The 26,314-nt window shown below is 34.9% G+C and overlaps 1 protein-coding gene across 4 annotated transcripts; it reads right to left on the bottom strand.

The window, feature by feature from the left end:
- Positions 1-492: 492 nt before the first annotated feature.
- Positions 493-26,314, bottom strand: MS3_00003964 (uncharacterized protein). 4 transcript variants are annotated; one of them, XM_051211837.1, is made up of 8 exons: positions 25,466-26,314; positions 21,470-21,873; positions 21,295-21,421; positions 16,500-16,725; positions 10,944-10,998; positions 3,919-4,359; positions 2,210-2,665; positions 493-713 (listed from the first exon to the last, which is right to left on the bottom strand). In XM_051211837.1, exons 2-8 carry the CDS (start codon positions 21,732-21,734, stop codon positions 550-552), a joined length of 1,734 nt encoding a protein of 577 aa, XP_051071946.1. In that variant the 5' UTR covers positions 21,735-21,873; positions 25,466-26,314; the 3' UTR covers positions 493-549. The 4 variants fall into 4 exon arrangements, with proteins under 4 accessions (XP_051071946.1, XP_051071947.1, XP_051071949.1 ...); XM_051211840.1 differs by lacking the exon at positions 25,466-26,314 and having other exon boundaries at positions 2,210-2,466; positions 2,515-2,665; positions 21,470-21,874; XM_051211839.1 differs by lacking the exons at positions 16,500-16,725; positions 21,295-21,421; positions 21,470-21,873; positions 25,466-26,314 and adding an exon at positions 11,330-11,384.

Here is a 26,314-nt window from a genome sequence, read left to right as displayed (position 1 = left end):
AGTATCAACCACAGAATCTTCAATGCGAACGTCAAGACAGTTCTACTGTACGGAGCTAAAACTTCGAGAACTACTACAACCATCATCAAAAAGTACAGGTATTTATAAACAACTGTCTACGAAAGATACTCAATGTCTGTCGGCCGAATAACATCAGCAATAGCTTACTGTGGAATAGAACAAATCAACTTGCAGTCGAAGAGAAAATTAGGAAAAGACGCTGGAAGCGGATAGGAAATACATTGCGGAAATCATCAAACTGCACCACGAAACAAGCTCTGATTTAGAATCATGAATGTTAATGAAACAGAGGCAGACTAAAGAACATATTGCAAAGGGATTGGAATTGGATATTAAAAGAAAGAGTTGGTTGGAGAATCCTGGTTGACGGCCTACGCTCCTCCAGTCGTTAGCAAATATGTAACGAAGAATAAACTTCAAAATGATATGGTAAGGCCATCCTTAAATAGTTTACTAGTGAACAATACATTATGCGCTAAAAAAGGGATTTTAATAAAACGTCATTTGAATTCTTAGCATAAATATCATTTAAATTTGTCTTTGCAGTGAATCAGAATTGGCAGATAATGTAGAACTCTTTATTAACCACGTGAATATCTCCTTCATGACGACCAAAAGAAAAGCGAATAGCGGCAGAAATGCGGCGATTAAAAGTGCCATTTGATATGAACCTCTAGTGTCATATATTTTGCCTGTAAAAAAATAAAAGATTTATGAACATGCCAAAAACAAAATAAGTTTAGCAAAAACTCTTGCAAAATTTAAAATGACTAATGCGAAAATATTTATTCAACAGAGCTTTAAAGTGTTCCCATTTTAAGTACTCAAGTCTAACTGTTCAAGCATTTAGGTTTTTGAGAAACTTATATATATATATATATATATATATATATATATATATATATATATATATATATATATATATATAATTCACATTTAGTAGGTATCCTAGTTAAGAGAAGGCAGTATTTACAGTCAGATGTTAAACAAAGTAAGATAGTGTTATATCTAAGAATGTGTACGCTTATCATTTCTATGAATTCCGACTTTAATAATGATAATAATAAACGAAAAATTCACATATAATGTAGAAATACTGGACTATGTTACGGTATATAAATTGTTTAAACAATACACCATCAGTAAATTCGTATTACAATGTGTGATCGACGAAAATCAATTAACACAATAAATCGCCAAAATGATTTCCTTCTCAAAAAGAATCTAACTTACCTTTCTGTAACTACTCACATTAGCTATTTAAAGTTATCATGGACATTTTCACTGTTTCCAACCGCAGTTGATATCTCTGAGCCTGGTGTTATTGTCGCAACTGCCTATCGCAATGTTTAAGTGGTGACTATATAAATACAAGCATAAATTGCATCATTTATTAACCCAATATTTGTTAGAGAGATAAGTGAATATTCGTTAGAAAGGAGAAGAAAGTAAAGAGCTAACTGATCAGAATCTCTCAAACAGCCAACATAAATAGCAGACAAGCAAAATGACCAAGATTATATTGAGTTCTAAATTGTCACTCGACTACCAAACTTATCGTTTATTAAGATTCGAATAGCTAACTTTATTCACACCTTTCAAAATAGTAAGGCGATAATAGCCAATACAAAACACTTAATTGAGGAAACCATTCAGTCCAGTTTTTATTGTTCTAATTGAGTATCTCTATGAGACTTTCAAAGATTAGGTAGAGATTTTTATAATAATAAGTTGATGGATTGAAGAAAATTGAGAAACTATCGGTTAAATTAAACGACCTCTTACTCAAAGCGATTCTAACGGGACTAGTCAATTGACCTAACTGACAAACAGTTTATTGAAATACTTAGATATTTTTAAGCCAGCACACAAGTGACCCAGAAGTACAGTTCAAATTGTTTTCAAATAAAAATCTGTATTCAATTTCTTTCGACAGACTTTCTAGAATTCTTCATGTCCTGAAGAAAGAAACGACAAAATTTGTAACCAGAAGATAAATTGATTAGTCATTACCGTACAGAACTTCAGTGTCATTATGAATAAAACGAAAATTGTTTCTTAAAAAGGAAATCATTTGCATATGAACATTGATAATTTTGCAAACTCTGTACACACTTCAAAAGCCTACTAAAAATCTGAAATTAAAGGTGAACACTGAAAGTTAGAAAGTGTTTCAAGTAGAACTTACCTCCAATATTAGTTCCACACAAATTCATAAGACCATTAAAAGTTAAAAATAAGCCAAGTCCAGAAGACCATAATTCAGTACCAACAATGTCAATGATTAACTGTGGAAACATGACGTACAATCCACCATTTGATACGCCAACAAAAAAACAAGCCAACGCTAATAGTTTTCCTTCTTGATGCGAGAATAATTCGAAGTGCTTTAACTCACTTTGAACAGACCATAATGGGACTAAAGCTATAGTTAGTGTACATGCACTATTTAAAAGAAGTGTTATCAGGAAGATTACTAAATGAAATTTATACTTTGACGATGAACATTTTTTATTGACGGACTGAAAACAATTTGGTTGACAACAAGAGCTACCATTTTCAACTTTGCAATCTTGATTGTTATTTTTACAACATGTACCTATGTCACCAAACTGAGAAGTTACCAAACCATAAAACAATTGACCTGATAGAATGTTAAAGAAAATAAGGAGTAAAATTAATCAAAGAGTTACTTTAAAAATAGTAGACAGTAAGACAAACAACAAACGGGCTGTAAACAAATATCAAAAATGTGAAATTTTCGCTAAAGAAAAAGAGTTGTAAATGTACTATTAATATAAGTTGAAAGACCTTCCTTCATGAAATAGTAAAAATACAGTTACAAAAAACTGATAAACTAGCACCAAGTTTTTATCCAACTTTCTGGTGCCGAATACAGTACAATACAATGAAGAATTTTTCAATTTAGTATACACATTTTCCGATCAATCACCAGGCCATAATCAGTAGTGAATAACCAATTACATTACGTTCATCATTACTAGTATTTTTAGTTTAGGCGGAAATCGGTTAGATCACTAAACAAACAGATTATACATACATCCAGATGTCTAACTACTTTTTGTTTAAAACCAACTGCACTAATAGTTTGATAAATACTGTTTAATCTCCTGATAGGTAGTTTATGTTATGCTTTTCTTTTAGGAAAATATCAATAGGAATGCTTTTGTTTATACAGAAACTAGCAATTAATCAACCGGTCAACCAGTTTTCTGATAATAATACTGTGTTTAACATAAGAGAGTTGAGTTTTACATGATTATTTATTTTATATAATTTTAAAACACTTAAGTTCATGTGCTACATGAGTCCAAAATTGATTTGATGACTGCAAATAGATCTAACGAAATAATATTTAACCGGTTAATTAAAATTTAGCAGTCTGATCTACATCACACACCTTGAGACTTCTGAAACTATAAGCCATATTTATGTCTGGTTTAAAAACAAAGGTAATCCGTTTATTACCTGTTTTATGCAATATCCATATCCTATGCTCAATAACTGTTAGACGAATAAAGTTAAGTCGGCGGTTCTTAGTGAATAAATCGAAAATCGTTCGACAAAGTATGGCTGAGCTTGCATTTGACATAATGCAATGTTCAACTAAATCTCAGGGCAAAATGTTGAAAGCAGGATGAACACTTTTCAGCTGCATTGTATTTATCTTTTAGAATCCACATTAACCATGAGAATGTTTTCTTGTATAATTTATTCTCTGCCATAGAAGTAAAGAACTGTCATTTTATTTCTAAAAGTCAAGTCAATGATTGATAACCTATCAATCACATCAGCAGTTTTATGAAAACTCTACTCAATTAGCTCGTGTAACAATTCCCTAATTAGAATATAAAAAGTTAATTGCTTAAAACTGACCAAATAGCAATCCGAATCCAATTAAAGATGGAAGCCAGGAAATATCTTGATTGTTTATATCTCCAACTGAATTTTGAGCATTCAAATAAGACAGAGTAGTTAGAACATGATCGTAAATAAATGTCCATGGTATGACAACTCCAGCACCAGCTATACCATTAGCTATTACATAAAATAAAAAATTAGGATTTTTCCATAATTTCGGTGAAAATAACTTTTTAAAATTTGAAGTGAATTCTTGTAAAAATTGTGGGCATCCAAATGAAAATCTTATTCCATTTATTCTTTCTTTATTGACGATATCATAATCACTATTTTCAGCATTGGTCTTTATAATATTTGAATGAGATAAAAGTAGACGATAATTTCGAAAGCGGAATAACGATGGAATACATAAACAAAGTGGAATTGAATTCAAAAAGTATTTAGTTATTGAGCAATCTAAAAAAAACAGAATAGAATTTATTAAGAAATAGACTTCTTCATAATAGTTTAAAAGCGAAATTCACTGTACGCTTATCATTTTTCGAACTCTTCTGACGTGTTTAAACAATGTTTTCATTTGTTTATAAAAAGAAATAGATAGTCATGGACTAGATAAAACCTGAAAAAATCGCACAACCTTCTAGAATGCTATGTTTTGATTCACTGTATGTGAAAATATTAATCAAAAAACAAAGTGCAAAATGTTATAGAACACGTCACGATAAACACAAATCGAAGTACAGATGAGAAATAAAGTGTGGAATAACATGGTATTTATAAATAAGACGAATATGAATCTATCCCACTATGATGAGTTAGAACCATCTAATCTCTAAACATTGACATTGGGGATATCATTGACCTTTATTTCTTAGCTTAATTAACCGGAGACTTATTATTATCTGACACTTATTAATTAGTATGGAACACGTTGAGCATTATTAACACACATTAGAGACATTATTATCCGTACACGTTCACAATCGTCATAGCTTGCTTATTTTTTTGTCCAATAAAATGCACTGAATTTAGGCCTTGTTCACTCAATTTTACTATTTCAAGTGAGTGATACATAAAAACAAAAGTTAAAATTGCTAATGACATTACCACATGTGTTATTTTTATCAATCGTATGTTACAATTCTTGAGTAAAACACAGTGAAGTTTTAGGCATTTGATGTCTTCAGTAAATTCAAGTCAATCAAATAAATATAAGATAATGATGATATGAAAACGTTTATCAACTATCTTTTAAACAGGAAAGCTTACGTTTACGTACAGTTTATCAATATTTTATTTTGCAGCATAATGATTTTAATAAAGACAGTAATTTACCAAGTATATGTGCGTGCTTTCTTGTGAATCTTTTGTCTATAAATACATGTTACATCGTAAAAATAAATGGTACTGGTACTGAGTCTGTGACGTCTTAAGCAGGCTTTTACATCACTCGAGTATATAAAGAAAATCTGAGAAAACAGTTATTATTTATTTATTTGAACGCATAATTATTGGTACAAGGGAGAACCAGATACATATGCTCTACACAAAAATAATCAGAATGGGAAGAGATAAAGAATGTAAAATGCGTATAAGAAAAAAAGAATAACGACCACAAATTAGTGTATGGTAGTGAAATAATAATAATAGGAGAAACAGAAAGGTACGACCAGAAAGAATCCTTTCAGGTAATGAAGTTACGGCCACTTTTTATGAGGAAAGTAAAAGAAGGTTACAGCAGGATCGCCACTGTCTTCTATTCTGAGCCATATCTGATAACGTCTCTAGCCACTGTGTAGCACCATCTCTCAAACCTTAACCAGGGAGTCGTGAGGGACCAACAGAAGCCAGCCCTTTGCAGCTTTCTTTCATACCACGACACCATGTCATACACTGACCACCTCTCCGCTTTTTCCAACTAGTACCAGTGTCGGCAAATAATGCACGACGTGGAATTCTCTGGGACGACATTCGTAGAACATGCTCAAGCCACCGAAGTCGGTGTTTCAAGATGGTGACACTAATTGCATTATCGTCTCTGCGCCCAAACACACGATGCCGAACCTCTGCATTACTAACATGGTGTTGCCACTAGATGTCAGCAATCCTTCGGAGACAACGATGATCGAACACAGAGAGTCGTCTAACATCCTCAACTCGAAGAGGCCAGGTTTCACAAGCATAGAGCAGAACTGCTCTCATCGACGCGTTGTAGATCCGACCTTTTACAGTCAGACTAACATCACGAAGGCGTCAAAGGTGACCCAGATTGGCATAAGCCGCTCTGGCTTTCACTATACGTGCATTGATCTCATCACTCACGCCACCACCAGCACTTATGCAGCTAATTAGATACACGAACTTCTAGACTACTTCTATCTGCTCACCATCCAGGGTGAGTACAGGATTAGAATCTTGCCAGTCTTGTAGAAGTACTTCGCACTTGGAAGGTGCGAAGCACATACTATACCTACGGACACTGATTGCCAACTGATTAAGTGCGGATTGCATGACTTGGGCATTATCGCACAGTAAGGCAATACCATCCGAGAGGTCTTTTTCCAGGCAACAGATCCACACCGTCACTACTTACATCCATTGGAGCTGTTTCCGGAATGTCATCGATGGCAAAGTTGAAGAGGCATGGTGAGATTGGGCAACCCTGTCTAACCCTACCGCTTGAATGGAACAATATAGAGAGGTAGTTGAATGCCCTCACTCTGCCTGAGGTGTTTGTATATAGAGCTTTTAAGATGTTTATAAACTTCTCAGGCACACCCTTCTTCAATAGACAATCTCAGAGAACAGTCCAATCCAACGAATCGAAGGCAGCCCTGATGTCAAGAAACACTACGATTGTTGGCCTTTGATAAGTATAACGGTGTTCTAACATTTGGCGGAGGGTGAAGATATGATCAATACATCGTCGACCACAACAAAAACCAGCCTGCTCATCGCGAGTCAATCTTTCTCGGGTTTTGAACAACCTACGAAGTATGACGGAAGCCAATAGCTTGAACGCAGTCGGAAGTAGACTTATCCCCCATAGTTGTTACAGAAACGACGTGAACCCTTTTTAGAGATAGGGACAACTATCGACTCATTCCCATGACGTTGGTACACTCTCTAGTTCCCAGACCTTTATAAACAACGTCGTCAATTCCTTAGTCAGAAAGTCACCACCATCTTTAAAAAGAGCCGGAGGTAAGTCATCTGGGCCCGGTGATTTGTAACGCTTCAAGAGTTGGAGTTCCTTGCGAACTTCCGCCTCATTTGGTGGATCAGTCGTCACCGGCCATGGAGGGCAGGGCAGTTTGGTCGATGTTGCCAGGGCAGCAGGCCAGTTGAACTGCCCTTCGAAAAATTCTGCCCATCGTCCAAGACGTCGATGGATGTTAGTGATTGGCGTTCCGTCATCCTCGCAGATTGTTTTGCTTACACCAGACTTCTTGCTGCCAGTGGCTCGGATGAGTTGGAAGAGCTTCCGGTAATTAACAGATGCAGCTGCTGCTTCCAATTCATTAGCACGCTCCGACCACTAGACTTCTCAGTCTTTACGCAAGCTTTTCTCAGTTTCATTACGTAGCATCCTTCGTTTATGGTCAAACTCACGGTCATCCGGAGTAGACCGACGGGCTTCGATGAGTTGTAAGGAGCCTGAAGAAACCCAGTGCTTGTAAGTGGGACGTTTCGCGAAGCTGCAAGCGACTTTACTCGCCATTTTCACGGCGTCATGCAATGACAACCAATGTTTATCTATACTTTTCGGTGGGATGATATTTAGCCTTGAATCTAGCTCGGTTCGATATATAGTTACAACAGAAGTTGCAATCAGTTTACTGACATCAATTCGTATAGGACGATGAATTCGTTGGCCATTAGAAAGTAAAGTAAGATTGGCGCAAACAAGGGCATGATCAGAGTCTAGATAGGTACTCCAAAAGGAGTGGCAGTCTCGTACACAATCGCGATGTGATCAAATTGAGTCCAGACTTGAGATGCAGAAGGAGGACGCCAGGCGGCACATCGGCGATCACTATGGTGGAAGTTAGCGCTAGCCAGAAACAGGTTGTGGTCTGTGCAGTTGCAGTAGACGGTCCCCGTTATCTGTCCTGCGACCAACAAGTCCCCATTGGCCACCTAAATGACTCTCTCCTGTGTCTAGACGCCCGACCTGAGCATTCAAGTCTCCGGCTAGTACTAAAATATCTGTCGAACGCACTTTCTGGAGAAGAACAGTTAACTGGTGGTAGAATTCATCCTTGATTGCATCCGGGCTGCAATCTGTCGGACCATAGGCGGAGATGACGAAAAGACATTGTTTCTCACATCGATTCCTACTCACTTTGATGAACCTTTCTATTCTAACAGCACATAACCGACTTTTAGTGGAAACCCAGTCGATTAGTGCTGCCTCAGCTCTAGCGCTTAGTGCGACACCAATGCCAGCAAGACCAGACGAAGATGCCACAGGGTTCCCGGATAAACGCACGTAAAATAAGCCTTTTGAAGCGACAGATGTAGAGCGATTTTGTACTACTTCACTAGAGTCTTGAATACGGGTCTCGGATAGAGAGCAAACGTCGATATCAAGACTTCCTAAAGACGTAGCCAGCCCTATCTGTTGTCCGATTTGCATTATTGTGCGAACGTTGAAGGAAGCCAGTTTGAATGGCGTACGTGTTTCCAGAAAGACTGTTTCAGTATTCGTATTCCGTGGAGGCATTCAACTTTCGACCAGGCAGTAACTCGAGATCGTTTAGGTAGATGCTGCGGATTAAGGGGTAGCGAATTATTGATCGGACCAAAGACGCACAAACACGTAGAACGGCCTAGGGTTCTGATTGGTCCCGCTTCCCTGTCTAGCCAAGCCAGTTGAGTCCAGAACACAAGTCACAGCCTCGGATATATGAATCATTATATTTCAAACGTACTTTGCTTATATACCAGTCAAGCAGACCACAACGTACCATAAAATAGGAAATAACATTGTACAATAATGGCCAGTAGGAAAATGATACGTTAAATAAATATTGACCAATAAGATGATACCATTTCATGTCCAAGGATAGCATTAGGCTTAACAGGATAATTTTTGGGATATTTTCCTGAATATCCCAACTCCTTCCTTTTTTTGGAGATCCGGAGTTGATGTCCGGATTTCAAATTTTTCTCGCGTCTGTCCTCCCCCTCGAAATAATGTTGGGTCCTCATATACCCAAGTAACAGTTAGTGTGACTCTAATCAGAAGCATATTTTCCTGAATATCCCAACAATAGAACAGAGTTTCCACCATGGGCGAGCTGCTGTATAAGTTGAAAAATGGAGATATATGAGGTGAGAATAAAAAGTGATAAGTGATGTAGCATATAAAAAAATATTTATGATAATAAATATGAATGTTATCAAGTAAAAGTGAAATGCCTGAGTTCTGATCGAATAGAGCATAGTATTTTTTGAAATATTTATCATCTCATCAAATTTGTGTGAGAGCTGTGATACTGCCCGGGTGCTCAAATTGAAGCAGATGGTTTTCTTAGGGGGCCACACCCAGAGCCTTTGACCTAAAGGTCCGATCCACAAGACAGTGGAGCTTCGTTAAGAGATGTAGTCGCATGGTAGTCAGTGACCAACGATTGGTTCATACGCAATTTGTTCCTGGAGCTCATGTGCACCATTGGTTTGGAATTGTGGTTTTCCAACTTCTCTATGTGCTCTCCGTGTTCATCAACCCGGTTAAAGCACCGGAGTTTCGCTTTTCATTCTCTCAATTTTGTAGACAATACCCCCGCTACGAGAAGGCAGTGAGTAGGACTTCCCTAGCAGAGGCTATATGCGCCTGGTCATGTAAGAGCATTTCGAGAGGGAAAGCGGACTCTCCCCACTCTCGGCCGTACCAGGGCATTCGAGGGCAATGAGAAAACAATAGAGGTGAAGATATATTTTAATAATATTTGCGTATAATCTACATTTCATGAACAAGTTATTCTTCTGTATACTGATTATTGAGAAAATGGAGGATTGATTAGGTGAGTTGTTGATGATGGTCGCAGCTTATAAATCAGTCACCCATATTTGAAACAAATTAGGCATCTTCAAACAGGTGAATGAAACATCTAGGAAGTAAAAAAACATAAATCCTGGCCATTTTGAAGGGGTAGCACAGTTTATCCAATTAAGATTATTAATAAATGCGAATCAAAATTTCAACCACGAATAAATTGCTAGATCTTGTGACCGCCGATTAGAGAGCAGTGACTTATCGATCGGATCAAAGACGCGTAAAACACGTGCGAGCAGTCTACAGTCTTGATTGGTCCTGCTTTCCGCCTAGCCCAGCCAGTTGAGTCCACAACACCAATATCAGCCTCTGCGATATGAATCATTTATTTCAAACATACGGGGTTTATATGCCAATTAAACAGACCGCATTGTACCATAAAATAGGAAACAACATTTGTACAAGATTTGGCCAAATGTGAATGTGGGAGGTAGTGAATTAATAGACAGGCCATAATTCAAGAATGGCAAATCGTAAAATAATAGTTCATAGGTCAAAGTAAAGCTTATAATAAGAGGGACATGAATATGAGCAGTTTAGTTATTTAACAATTATACGATAAAAATATACGCATAGTATTGGTCCATAAATGAATCCCCAAAGTTACCATTCATTATGTTTATCGGGACCTAACATAAATTTAAACAGCTTCCGACACTAACTGGAAAATGGCTATAACTCTCATCTTGTAAAACCATCAACAGCTTCGTACCGAGTCGGTATACAGTTTACAAAAAGAAGTGTCGGAACGATTAGATAATTAAAGATTCTTAAAATGAAATTTTATATTTTGTTGGCTTTAGCCAGCAATTTAAGGCATGTTAACGAAGATGTTTAAACTAAAATAAAATAGTAGTTTTAAAACCGTTTATTTCTCAGTATTTTTCATCTTTAACACTCTTTGATAAAGCTTATTGACAATAATATAATCAAACGTGTACAAAAATGTGAAATTATTTAAAAAACAAGATATACATACCACTGGCAAAATCTGCTTCAGAAGGATACTTGTTCTGATGGTTTGTATCTTCTATCTTGAAAACAGAAATTATATCTCAATCAAGTATTTAAAAAATTGTAAATGTTTTGAAAATTTCACATTATTACAGGTAAATTAAACTATATAACTTATAATATGTGAAAATTATATTTAGAATAATATCAGTGATTGAAATTTAAATAATTAGAACGTTTCGTCCAGCTAACTTGTCTGGACTTCATCAGGGTAATAAACGTAACTTATAGTTGTCTGCCAAAATATTTATAAAAAGACTAAAGTTACTGAACTGTAAGGATCGATAAATACTATTGCTTAAACAGTAAAAAAAGTGACCTGATACCAAGTTTTAATTACATTTTACTTACAATCATCTAATGAGAACGTTAAAAATCGTAGATTTTACTAAACTTATTCTAAAATAAATTTCTATAATCACACATAATCTTTTATATAAATTTAGTCTGATTGGTAAAAATCAGTACTGATCAATCGTGACTATTATTATTATTACTATGATATTTAATTCTTCACTAAACTGATAAATTTGCTGATAGTATAAAAACAACATAATGGAAGAAAACTGAAGAACAGCACAGACAGCCATATAAATTGGTATTGAGAGAAATGAAAATGATTTACTATGTAACAGCTATAATAATCAAATAATTCAACCATGTCATCTGACATATAATTGAAGGGTGGAATAAAAAAGAGTCACTTTGTAGTTGTAAATGTTATAATGGTTATACACTAGTTATGTGATAATCGATTGCTTTCGATTAGTATTAAGAGAATATTCACAAATTGACATACTATGTAAAATAAATCGTTTCAATCCTATGTTTGAGAAAGCCAGTTAGACATCATGAAATGGAATAATATGAAGAGATACATAAATCCAAAGTGTTGAATAGCTAGACTGTTAGAATTTATAACCTTTTTCGTTATTGAAATATAGGATTTTGGGTTTGATGCATAATTCATCAATTTTGGTGGAGTTTTGTTCTCTGAGCTGGGTGGCTTGGTCATGGAGCTTTCATCGTTCTTCTGAACGACATCATCAGCACAAACTTCAGATAGAAGTGAAGTGTTTCACAGCTTGTTCTGTGCACCTCGATGTTGATTGGTTCATATTGACCTTAAATTTGTCATTGTTTACTTCTTTGTTTTGGTTGTGTCTCCCATTGGTTTGATTTTTGCTCCTATACTTGTGCATGATTTTCCTTATTGGTTGGTAAATTGGATTGATTTCAATATGCTTGTTAATTGCTGATTGACTGCTACAATTGGACGTAGTGGAATATTTGGTTTGTGTATTTCTGGTCTGCCGTAGAATCGAGGGAGTACTAATCCATTGGATTTCATTCTCCATTGGTTTTGTTTTGTTATTTCTCCTGCTTTGACTAGCTTGTTTAAAGTCTTTGAGATCTGGTTGTCTAATTTTTTGACGGGATTTGTATCCATCAGTTTGTATGTGCTCTTATCTTCAAGTAGTTCTTCGGCTTTTTTGACGTATTCTTTTTTGTCCATGACTACTGTGGTGCGTCCTTTGTCCGTTGGTATTATGATAATATCCTTTCTATTTCTGAGTTCCTTCAAAGCCTTTTGTTCTTGTGGAGTCAGTTAGTTGTTTTCCTTCACCTGTTGAGTTAGAGGTACTATAGTTTTTCTTATTTCCTGTTGTGTTTCTTCACTGATTCCGGAAGTTTTGAGTGATGACTCTAGTGCTGCGAAGAATTCCAGCTTTGAGGCGTTGCTTGTATTGTAGTTTAATCCTTTTTGGAGTAGGTGTTCTTCCGTATTTGTTAGTGGCTGTTTTGACAGATTGATCACGCAGTTGTTTGTGTTTTCTTCCATGGGTGGTTTTGAGATCTTGATTAGTTTTTTCTTTACAGTGTTTCTTCTTTGTTCTCTGTGTCGTTTGCATGATATCTCGATGGTTGTTGTCAAGATTTCCAAATGTTCTGACGTGAGTGTCCTTTGTAGCTCCATCTTTTGGTCCTTTATGACGTGTCGGTATTTGCGGATCCTGTAGTGTGCATCCATTCTCATTAGGTGTACCATTTTTCTTCCACTTTGCTCAGCTATTTTCCATCCTAATAGGCAGTCGGAGGTATACATCTTACACTTGTTGGTAGAACACACTGGCGAAGACACTCATGGAAAAAATATATTTGTTCTCGAGTGGAAGCCTGCCTTTTGGCGAAATTCTCCCATTTTCGAACAACAATAATCAGCAATCAACAAGCATATTGAAATCAATCCAATTTACCAACCAATAAGGAAAATCATGCACAAGTATAGGAGCAAAAATCAAACCAATGGGAGACACAACCAAAACAAAGAAGTAAACAATGACAAATTTAAGGTCAATATGAACCAATCAACATCGAGGTGCACAGAACAAGCTGTGAAACACTTCACTTCTATCTGAAGTTTGTGCTGATGATGTCGTTCAGAAGAACGATGAAAGCTCCATGACCAAGCCACCCAGCTCAGAGAACAAAACTCCACCAAAATCATCCACCTGAGCTACAAATCTTCTCCACGAAACAAAGTATACATATTGTTTTCACAAAGGATAGCAACATAGAACAAGTTATATTGTCATAGATGATAACTTGTATGTACTGAATAAATTACTTGTCTGAGGATGTTGAATGCTATCAGTTGATACACTACTTTTTTATTTGCATTCTGCTTATTTATTAACTTTGAAGAAACTGTATATGTAGTTATCCGGTCAAAAGTCACAATTCAAACTACCAGATTTAGATAGATATATCACACGATTATTAAAATAATTCTGTCTAATGACAATAAAATTTCTTTTTGCACCGACTAAGATGTATATTCTTCTTAAATCCCATGAAATAAATCGGTTGTTATATCTACTTTCTTTCGATCATTCTGTAAGATGTCATATGACAAAAAACAATTTTCATATCACGGTGTACAAACAACACTATTAATCTGTTTATTCACATTTGTATTCTAATAACTTTAAAGGCCGGAGTTATTGATTTCAAATATACATTTACCTTAATAAACTTTAAAAAAGCCCATTGATTTGTTAAAGAGAATGAAGACATTTCGGAGAAAAAAAATCCACTTTCGACGATATCATTTTCTTGTGCTGTACAAGGGCATTTATGGGTAATATAAAAAACTTATCAGTACGATTGTACAGCATTGAAAAATGATGTCGTCGAAAAGAAAATTTTCTCCGTTGCATTGTCCTCACTCTCTCTAATGGAGCATTGAAAATTCAGAGTTCACTATTGATATTTTTGAAAAGATCACGGGACCACCTAAAATCAGCGACGGAACGAAGAATCGGCGACACAACTACAGACAAGTTAAACTATTCCTATGCATCCCAACCCAGCTAACTAAAGGGTGAAGACTAGGTTCAGATGAGAGAAAGTTATATTTTACAAGCAGCTAGAAGCATGAACAAATAGGCTATCAACTCAAGCATAGATATATAGTATAAAAATGTCCTTGTGGAACGTCACAAAATAGCGCATTAAAAGAGCAACGAACGACTGACACAACATACCTAGCTGAAATATAAAAAATGTATACATTTAATTACATTTCTAAAACTAACACTCCATATAGCTTTATTCCAAATTTACTAGTATTGGGCAATGCAAAAGATAATTAAAATGTAGTTTGATAATTTAGGAGCTTATTCAGTCAGTCAGCTACAACGTAGGACCAGGCATATAAGTGCATCGGTCCAAGTTGCCATACCTCATTAGCACAACAAGATGTACACTGGATTCATAGAAGTAGTTAATTCAGTGGCGGTCATATATCAAAGAAAGATTGCATATGAGGACATTTTACAGGAAGAAGGAATTAGTTCACAGAAAGAAAGATATGGAGTGATTTTAATTTCATAGTTTAAAGGAAGACAAGGAATATATACACCGACGCCATTGTGATCGATTCTGAGCCATGTCATCCAGAGTCTTCAACCATTGGTTACGATAATCACGCGGACCCCAAGCATTGCTCGTCGTGGTAATCGGTGTTCGGGCATACGCAAGTGGGAAATACAATCTGAAGGTAAAAATGGGCACTTCTGGCGTGAAAACGAGATTCAAATTTCCAATACAAAATCACAAAAACATGACGGTTACCAAGTGATTTCTGGATATCTGGCATTTCCAACATCTATCAAGTCATTGGATAGTAACTAATGTCACCCCATTAGGTTCGGATTGATGACAGAAATCTCCAAGTTAAATAATTAGTGTAATTTCCTTGACGAACATGGATCGAGAACAAATTACACCACTGTTACTATTAAGCAGTTGAGGGCAGCCAATAACACTTATTGGATTTCAATTATAAGTAGGATACTTCACAAATAATAAATGCATATATTCCTTTCGGTGTCTGAACCATCGTGACCTAGTACAACTTCTTTTCTTGAGCAAAGATAATGTTTCCAAAAGTTTCACTAAAATGATATTATGGATGTCATATTATAATCTACACACATTATAATCAGCAGACCTAAGCTTTAGTAACTTCAAGTTTAAATGCGTCTTATTATAAATGATTGCGCTTAACAGTACTTTCAAGGTGATGACGGAGAATGATCTGAAACTATTGTCACAACTCGAATGATTGACACACAAAGTATGTCCATTTCAAGTTATTTGAAACGGCCGTTTCTACATACCCACACAAAATGGTTGATTTTATCAATTTACATAACAAACATTTCTAGCGCCACGAAAGTACCTTAGTGAAAGCATGTACATAGCTCAAAATACTTTACGACAGTGAGGAAACTATAATTGCAAGGAAAACCTTACCTTCATAAAATCCAAACTGATGTTATTATATTCAAGAAGATACATAGTAATGTACCTTCGTTCTTTTAGAATTTTATGCTAGATGTCCAACCAAAAGGCAACGAATTAGTTTATCTAACCCAATAAACAAGCTTATTGTTGAAACTGTAATTCCTATATTTGGGTATCCATGATTGTTGATCATAAACCCATTCATAAAGCCTGGGAATATTCATAGTAAAACTTTTTCTAGTAGTATTTCAATTATGATGGATGAATTCTGTTAAACGTTATTTAATCACGAGAATAGTTATAAATATCCTTTCAAGAAATACTGTATTGTTCCTTTGATAAAAACTAATGTATGAAAATAAAATCCGAAATATGTTTAGGAAGTACAGTCCTGTTCATAATCAGTTGTTTTCCTATTGTATCATAGTCTAGTGTGATGGATAATTAATGCTTTTGGTTGATAAGTAAAAAATGTTATTTTTCTGTAAGTTCATCTAAAACAGTAATTGCAAATTTGCTGCATAACTTCTCATAATATATGTCTATTGCCAAATCAGTTCTTTAAATAGCTACAAAACGAAATTTAGAGATATTTTAAGAAAAGTTCCACTTGGGACTATAAACGTACTTTAACTTTGCATGATTTGAACAATAAAATATTGTAACATTATATTTTAATCAAACAATGATAGCCTTTACGATGACTTACACCGTCAGGATAACTCAGCTCATGTTTCACTAATGTTATAGCGTTTAGTTCTGCATCTAAATGATGAGAACACGATGCTGTAACCAAAATGTTCAGAAGTATGGCGGACTCGATCAATAACACCTCACGCCAATTCCAAATACTTAGGAGCCAAGCAAGAAGGTAATTCGACCCAAATGCACCAACACCTGAACCACACATAGTGAGTCCTATGGCTAAACCAAAACTAAATGTAAAGATATTTTGGGAAATAATAATTTGTCGTGGAAAACCTCAGAAGCTGAAATAAAAAGTGCTTTACAAGGAAAAGTCAGTAATAAAGATCTATATCCATAAACATAAAGTTTTTTAGTGACAAATAACTATTGAAAATAACTTGAGTATCTGTTCAGGAAACTTTTGTTTCGTTAGTTGTAGCTTTTTTCATGGATTTTAGGTCAACTTAATAATTATCTTACGCTAAGAAAATGATCATTTACTACGCCAGGTTAAGTTTGTTCATTCAATTTACTAATACTAGTATTGAATCCAAACTATATATGAAAAAAGTGAACAAAACAGTATTCACATCTTAGATACCTGAATTCAGACTACTTCATAAATATCTTAATGAAATTAACATGCAAATTCATCATGAATTTTTATTAATCTATCAGGAAAGTTTTAAGAAGAATAAAATAGATGAAGCTTCTGCAGTTGACTTCTATGTGAATATAATTAAAAACCGTTGTACATTCTCTAAACGTTTGTATTGAAATCTTAGTATGTATTAATGTAACACAAAAAGACGGCAAGTACTAATATGTTATGAAGAACCTCGAAAGTAATATCAATATGAATGAAATATATGCAGATACGATAAAGAGATGTTAAACTTGAGAATATAACAAAAAACAGAAAAGCTTAGACAAATCCGTTTGATTTCAAGTTACGCTTAAAATTTTATTTAAGTACAGTAAAATGAAAGGATGTAAGATAGGACCAAATCATAAAAATTAAAATACATAAGGATCGGTTTATCACTAAAAGTGAATTCAAAGTTCAGAAAATTGCTAAACTTCATTTATTTTTTACATTGGTGAAATCAATTATTTTCAATTAGTAGAGGTATTTCGCTTCTATTTATTATGTATTCAGCTCTCAGTCTTTACAAGATTTATTAAGGCAAAAATAATAATTGTAATAGTAATGTATTATACGTAAAATACGATATTAATATTTCATTTCTAGAAACCGATTTTCATGTGTTTCTCATTTTTCTCTCATAAACTATTTATACATATAACCTAAAGGTAATTAATTATATGAGAGGTTAATATCATTTTTCATATTCCTTAGATTTTGGAAATCTAACTCTTTATTAATTTCAAATTTGATCAAAACATCTCGTTAAACATGACATCAAGTATGCACACTCGTTTTAACAATAAGTAATGTTGTTTTGAGGTTGTAAGAAACTGCAAATAGTCTACATAGTAAATAAATCAAGGTTATTCTATTATTATTGTTGTTCTTCTGATACAAACATTCATATTTTAGCTAAACCTCTAGGAAATGACAAACAATTCGATTTTTTGTGAAAACTGTTATATCCCTTGAGTTAAGTAAACTAATTAATGGAAAGGTTTTTTGGGAAAATGACATAAGAAAAAAAGAAAGAGTCCATAGTAAGCTAAATTAGCTAAGCTCTAATATTTCTAGGCAAATTTCGCATTATCAAGTCAGGTAGATCTCTGCCATATAGTTGTAGCTTTGAACCTCATTCTACATAAATTGGTTTAGATAACCAGTTAGGATTACTGTCCACCACACAAAAAGGATGGTATGAATCGGGTTACATGAGTGAGTGGTTGGTTATTTAGTTCCGTTAAGTTGAAAAACTGAGTATAAGAACTATCTGTATCAACAAAGAAAGCATTTCTAAAATTCGTGAATACCTCATCTGTTTTTATAAGGTTTAGGAGTTATTTGCTAATTAAGAAGTATTCCTTCAAGCAGTGGACTGTCTAATAATACCATTATTTTATCAGATGACATGATAAAAGGAAATAGCACTGATATGCACTCTCGTTTTTCGTTATTTTTCAATAATAAATAACTATTTAATTTGTCAATTTGTAGTCCAATACAACCTGACATACATTTTTTGAGTTTTTTGATGAAAAGCTAGATAATTATTCAAGTGACTAGTGAATAGGATTTTGAACATGTATAGGAGAGTACAGTTAGTTAAGTATAGAAAACAAACACCAACATCATACGTATGCTAATAAATGATTTGTCAGAACTATCCTCGGTATTCCTTTCAATACACAGACGTATTTTTCCTTTTGAAAAAAAGAAAGAAAAAGATAACATGGAACGCCTATATTTTTAATCAGTGTTAGCTCCTACTTAAGAACGAATCAAAACTGAGTTATATGCTTGAATATTTCGTAGGATTTGTATTGCTTCTATAAATTTATTTTTCATGGACAGAAGAAGTTCAAAAACCATTGGAACCTAGTGATTACCAAACAGCTCTCTATTCATGGCTTAGGATTCGTCAGCTGTGAGGACTTATGATCGGACAAAAAATCAGTTTGAACTAGGAACCATTCGGCAACTGAAATGAAACATTCAGAACCAGTCGGAACACTGACAAAGTGTTGGCCAATTCTTTTAGCTTATGTCGGTCTATAGTAAAAATTAACTTTTATGAGTCATAAATAATGTAGTATCTGAGACAAATGGGCGTCGCTTTAGGTTACCACACTTTACATCAGAACAGAGGTAAGAAATAGACCAGATAAAAAGGTGACCGAACAGTAATAATAAGGAAGAACGCTGTCTTTAAGTATTGCATGCACTTTGCTTCTATATAATTAGAGTGAGTTTGAACATTTACTTAGTCTTGGTTAAAATCTTTTGAAAATATTCAAGTTCATATTGTCTCTAATTACTTGTATTGGTAAAGATACTGCAGTTTGTCTACGTGTAATAAAGCCCGAAATCCTTTCTATCACCTGGGTTATCTGTGGTGGTGTGAAAACGTTAATCTGACCTTAAAATGTATAATGTAAAACACGTCGATGAGAGAAGTTCTGCTCTTTACACAAATCAAAATACATCTTTACCGTGAAAGAAAGCTATCTTGCTTGTGTTTTTGTTCAAAGTATTTTTTCATTGATTTACCTATTATATGAATTTTTAAGCGTACACTTCGTCATAATGATTTTCTGCTGACTTATTATACTTATCGTTTTGTATATCACAGGAAAATAAGTAACTGTTTGCAGTTAAAAAGTAACAAACCGGACAAAAAAATGAAAATTACGAGACCACACTAATCTCAAGGAAACTAGAATAAATATATATGAGTTCATTAGAAGCCTTGAAAGAAAAGGAGATTCAAAAAAGTAGATATATTCATTTTTGCAGCCACCTATTCAGAAGTACTTCTGGTTTTTGTGTCGACATCAACGTACGTAAGATTCTGGTATCAAGCCTTAATTTCAAAATATTACCATTTACCAAGCAACTGCATACATTATCATAATTAAAGTGTATTAAAATTTCATCAGGATGTTGGAAGTGAAATTACTTAAATTCACACTCGACACCTTCAAACTAGCATTCTGAAGAATTTATTCTTGATCAGATCCAAGATTATCATTAAAATACAGATTTATTTTTGAATGCATTACATTTGTAACGAGTGTCAAACAAGCACTTTTAGCTAGGATTCTTTTTTCCCATTTACCAGTGTTTAAGGCATAAAAAGTGAAGTACTGACACTCTGTGTTGTCATTCAAACAGAGGATTCGGCGAGACTAATTTATGGACGAGCTGATCAGAAGCGTCTTAGAGATTTTAAGGTTACGGCGCCAACTTCAGTGCTTAATGCTAACGTACGATCGGTTCACAGGAAATTTTGTACAAAGCGTGATAATTGAGAGGCTATAACAAATAAAACGGCGAGACTATAATTTGTGGACGAATCAATCGGGTATAAGATAATAGATCTCGGATTTCAACGCAAAAGTCTTTCACCCGTTTGGCTAAATAAATTTCTGGCATTATAGCTTATGTCAGTTCGTGATGAAAACCCCATATATAATTCCTAACTAAGGCAAATTCTGACAGTTATTGCGAACTGGATAATAAAAGCACCAGTTATACTGGCTTCAGCCAGGCACTACAATATATACGGATGTTTGGAGAGCGTACAGACTCCTGAATAGACTTGGTTATGTGCATCGTGTCGTTATCCACAAGTAGCATTTTGTGCACTCAACAACCGGAGTGCACATAAACAATATTGAAGCTATGTGGTCGAGGCTGAAAGAGTTTTTGAGACTTTATCATGGCTCCAGAGGCCGACTATTCTGTAACCGTATGGATGAATTTAGAACCTCTTTCTAACCTTGATAAATTTTTGAAACATGTATAAGAAGTGTATCCACCTTATTTCCTTGGTTTTGTATAACATATTTTTACTCCATACTGACTGTTTGCTGATTGGCTAATATTTATCAAGGTCACTTAAGATTCATTCAAAAGTCGTCCATAAATTAGAGTCTCACTGAGGATTCTTTAAAGGGTTTATCCAACACAATCGTAATAATTCTACTTTTACACCACATATATGTATATTTATATGGTAAACCGTTAACTAATCATTTTACGCATTTTATCCCCAAGAATTAGTTTTCATGTAGATCAATGTAATTTGTTGTCGCTAATGAGTCAAAAAACTGAAAACATCTAAAACTTTATTGCTCATGTGAAAACTAAGGTTAAAAATTCAACTCACTATGAACTGTTCTCGAATTGGGCAGTAACTGACATCAGTGCAGATAAATATGTCAACTGAAGTCCAATACTGGTCAATATGCCCAGAGTCAAGTATAAAATGTGAAAGCTGTTCGCAAATGAGGAAACTAAAATAGTATATTTAGTATAGAATTATAACCACATTCTAAACTTACCAAAGCATCCGACCCACATTAACAGTGCACCCCATGCAGAACCTGACGAAAACCCATAAGTGTCAAGTAGTGGACACAGAAAGGGTGCAAAAAATTGAGGCATTGAGAAAATCATTCCAGGTAGGGTGGCAGTTTCAACACTACTAAGATGGAAAGCACTCATGAGCTCCGAATATAATATACCCATAGAGTAAGTGTATCCATCAGCCAGCATATACGAAACAAATCCACCAAAAATTAATAATAACTTCTGAAAATCATTCATGTCAATACGATAACGTAAAGAGATCCAGTCACGTAAAATCGATCAAATAAACTTTTGACATTCTGTTTATACACGTGTAGAATAATTGAAACTATTTACTTACACGTAATAGAAGTTTATCTGACACAAAACCTGAACCCTAAATTTTAGAAATGTAAGTATCAATAAGTAATGTCAAACAAACCTCAATAATTACTTTTAAAAATATGGCTCAAAGTAGACAATTACCACACTTCAAGAGGTAGTTATATAAGAAAATACAAGTCAAACTAGTGATTGAAAAACACTGATAGTTCATAGTAGTGATGAAACATTAAAATGTTTATTCTATGAACTTGGTGAAAAAATGTAAACTAAGTATTTTGTCATCTAATGAAAACAACTAATCTTCTTTTCTAAGCTTCAAAAATGTAAGACAGTAGAAAAGTCGTATTTAATTACCTTAGCTATAACAGAGAGTTGAGTATTTCGACAACATATCTGACTCATCTGACCATTCAAACAACGGGTTTTTATCACCACCCATCTGTTAGTAATTTAATGGTCGCCGCAAATTCTCTATCAAAGAACAAACCAGTATGTCATTTTAGGAAAATATGTAAGCCTCCTAAGCAAGGATAGAATGACTGTGCAGACTAAAATGTTTATTTAAAATTAATCCAGAAACTCCAACTGTTACCACTCAAAAATTATGGGATTCGGCCTGACGATTTTACCTCTCTTTGCTAATGGGCCACGGCACCATGAGCCAATGTGCATACGTACCAGGCTCTACGTTGCGAATGGATAACTGACTATCAGTCTGAAAAGTTACAATGCCTGTATGCATTATACTGTCACGTTTTATCTCTAAGCGCGGATACCGATGACGGACTATTTACCATGTCAGTTTAGCATGCCTGGTAACGCATCAAAGTAAATCTAGTTTCAGACGTAGGAGGACAACAACTTGCAATTAGCTACCATTATTTAGTGTCTACACTGCATCTATAAAGACATTTAAGAGTCTGGTAAGGTGACTTTTTCAATCAAATGCAAAACAACTCCTACAAACATCACGGAAATATTGCTTTCATATTAGTCTCATCTGTTTAACAAATCAATTAACTATTGGACAAAAATGAACCTCAATATGTGCAGTTTTTAACTTTACCCATGCCTGTGGGTGATTTATTCATGGAAGTATTGTAAAGAGTGACACTTGGTTCGTCGTTTTTTAAAATAGCAAACTTATTTTAGAAGAAACCGGACAAACCAATCCTAGTGATATACAAACACGAGCCTAATAATTTGAAACGCTCAAAATCGAATGACCCTGTAGATTGCGTTGACAAATAAATCCTCGAAAGAAACAGCTATACAGACGTCTAATGGTGGCATTGGTCGGTTTAGTTCTAGCAGATACAGACAACTAGAGACGCCTTGTCAAGCATAACGACCATATACCAAAACAACCAGCGTGATATGCTTCTTTTGCTTTACACAATCTGGGGTAGGACTTTAATTTATGGACGAGCCAATCAGAAGCGTTTAAGGAATTTCAAGGTCACGGCGATAAGTTCAGTGCGAGATGCTCACATTCGGTCGTTTTACAGCAGATTTTAGAGAATAGGTGATCGTCGAGAGACTATAGCAGATGGCACTGTTAAGAAGTTCCTGTGTCTGTGACTGCGGCAATTAAATGACCGCAGCACGATGTGCAGACTGCCGCGATGACATTGTATTTCGTTGTACTATATGTTGTAGAAAAAAATCTGCTCGAACTGGCACTTTCTTTGCCCGGTCACGGCTAAGGCTAAGACAAACCATGATAATCGTTGCAAATTGGATCATAAAGTCTCCAGTAACATTAGCTGCGGCCATACCGATGATTGGAAAGCGTATAGATGCCTCTCGAGACTTGGTTTTGTGCATCATGTTGTGGTGCACAAACGTCATTTCTTTGATCCAACGACGGGGTGTCCATACAAACAACATTGAGGGCATGTGGTCTAGGCTGAAGTATTTTTTAAGACACTCACGGCTCCAGTGGACGATTATTATGGAGTCATATGGACGAGTTCTTATACCGCATGCACCATGATTTCAAAACTTCTGAACCTATATCAAACCTCAACAAGTTCTTTAATAATGTAAAAGAAGAATATCCATTATAATTCATCACTTTTTTATAATATATTTTTACTTTAAACTAACTCTCTTCTGATTGGCTGATGTCCTCAAGGTCACTCAAAAATTCGTTCAAAGGTCGTCCATGGAGTAGAGTTTCACCCTTCTACCAATCTTTATAATCATTTAAATTTTTACTCTGAGTAGTATACACCAAAGAACTTTATATTATATTTAGCACACGACATTTGTCGTATTGATGACATGTAATCAATATATCGTATACGATAAAGTTCCAGCTCTAAGATGGAACACACAGGTTCCATATATGTAACGCATCGTATCGATAACGCATATTTTACTACTATATCCAATGTAGACTTATAGACTGTAATTTTTTGTTGCTGATAACTGACTGACAGTTTTAGAAAGCTTGTAATGGAATCTGTAAATCTTAACTAACACCATAAGAGTTACCCCCAATCTAAAATGACAACAGTCAAGTTGATAATTAATATAATTCAGAATTTCTACAGTAAAAATTAACTCATGTAGACAAATACAAAAACGCGACACCGTCTCCCGGCACTCAAAGATTTGCTAGTTCTAACGACCTTGATTAGTAGAGATATAAACAGAAGGCTCGAACTCCTTAAAATCTATTTATTGACAGTAATACGACCTGCACGATGGAATGATACTGGACAAGAAAGTTTCTCAAAACTCGTTTTTATACATTCATTGGCGCTGGAGACGTGAAGAATTTTATTCTTTTCGGCCGACCAATGTAATTTCAAAAAGAATATCCCAAAGGAATCCTGCAAAATGCTGTTTCGCGGAAGGAACATTATTGTGTAGGGTCTCTGTAAAGGATGATAATTCATTTCTTAACGTTTGGGGGTATCTCTGTTCAACAATTGCTACAGTTTTGCGAAGGAGGATGAGAGTAATAGACCCCGGCTAATTATGAAGACTTTCTCTACGTCCGAAGTGGAGGCTTCTACTCTGGAGGTATTTCGTGCTTAGGGATAACAGATACAGAATGGAATGAATGTGATGAAAACTCATTATCTTCACTTGAATGTAAAGTTAACACTTTCTATCCCTTTTACTTGCAACTTCCCTACAAATTCTGATTTGCAAGGATATAGAACCGTTCACCTTGTCTCTATCTATAGTCTTCTAACATTTCTCTTGATGTGTAGTTTCTCAGTGTTCGACCTAATGTTTTAACTCAGTCGCTGTTATCGATGGCAATAAGATTTAGTGAATGTATTCCTGGCTATTATTGCTTTATTCACTAGATTGAATATCCCTAAGAGATAGAGTTAACACATTCTGTTAGTTATAAAAGCTTATTGCCATTGAGAACTTAGGTCGTTCACTTCCTGAGAAAGTCAACGTTTGATTACTGACCTATGATGCAGATTGAACTAATCCTGATTTGTGAGTACCTGTTAGTTGTATAGAACTGGTTAAAAATTATTCAGGTACTGTACATTTTCATCTTTATATTTATTTTTCATTTTCATTTGTACTGTTACAATCTAAGTTAAATGATTAGGAGTTAGTCGACAACCTTACATTAGGATTAAAACTTTACAGGTAAAATATATATTTACCTCCTTCTTTTGTCTGATCATTACATTTCCTGTTTTTCTGTGTTGAATAGTAAAAGGTCGATATGTTTAAATTAGGGCTTCATGCGTTTCAGCTATTTGTTGATAAGTCCACTAAGATCACCTTTAAAATTTTCTATATCTACTGAACGGGGATTATGTATAGGCCAAACAACACCACTTGTTTATCAAGTTATTTTCCTTTTGATGACAGGGCTCTGTAGGCGAATAAATATCAGGTCTGTGGCTGTACAGGAGAATAATCCAGGGCTGTTGATGTTTTGAACGTGACACAAGTGGTATAGTTCGCCTGTTTAAAAAGCCCGTGTATTCAAATTACTTTTATATCTGTGTAAACCCCATTCAAGTAAACAGGACAAGGACACACATGTATTTCGCAACGAATGAAACAAGTATTTACAATCAAAAGCCACATGTTCATCATACAAAATGGGTGAGTTAAGTGAAATAAGCTATACAAATGATAATAATAATTCATTCTCAAATGACAGTTTGTTACATGAGGCATGTCAGTTTACAAGCAAAATCAAATTGTTACAAATGATACAATTACTCAACTGGATTGATATTTTATGAGATATGAATGTACATGTTTTTAGTAAGGCTCGTATTGTCAATATAACGCGCTTTATGAAGTTCACGTTGCGATGTACGACTGATGGTCGAGAGTAGATCCATGTGAAGTTGGTGGCCTCTAGAAACCACAACCTTATGACCATACTTAAGGGGTCGAAGTGAAACATAATCGTAATTTTCAATCTAAATGATATACAAGTGTTTTCAACGCATGAGGGGTTGTTAATTGCGCAGCAATAGGGTCTGTTATTCAGG

Source organism: Schistosoma haematobium, chromosome ZW (assembly GCF_000699445.3).
Source record: "Schistosoma haematobium chromosome ZW, whole genome shotgun sequence".
Lineage (NCBI taxonomy): Eukaryota > Metazoa > Platyhelminthes > Trematoda > Strigeidida > Schistosomatidae > Schistosoma > Schistosoma haematobium.
This window is presented reverse-complemented; position numbering and strand designations above follow the sequence as displayed.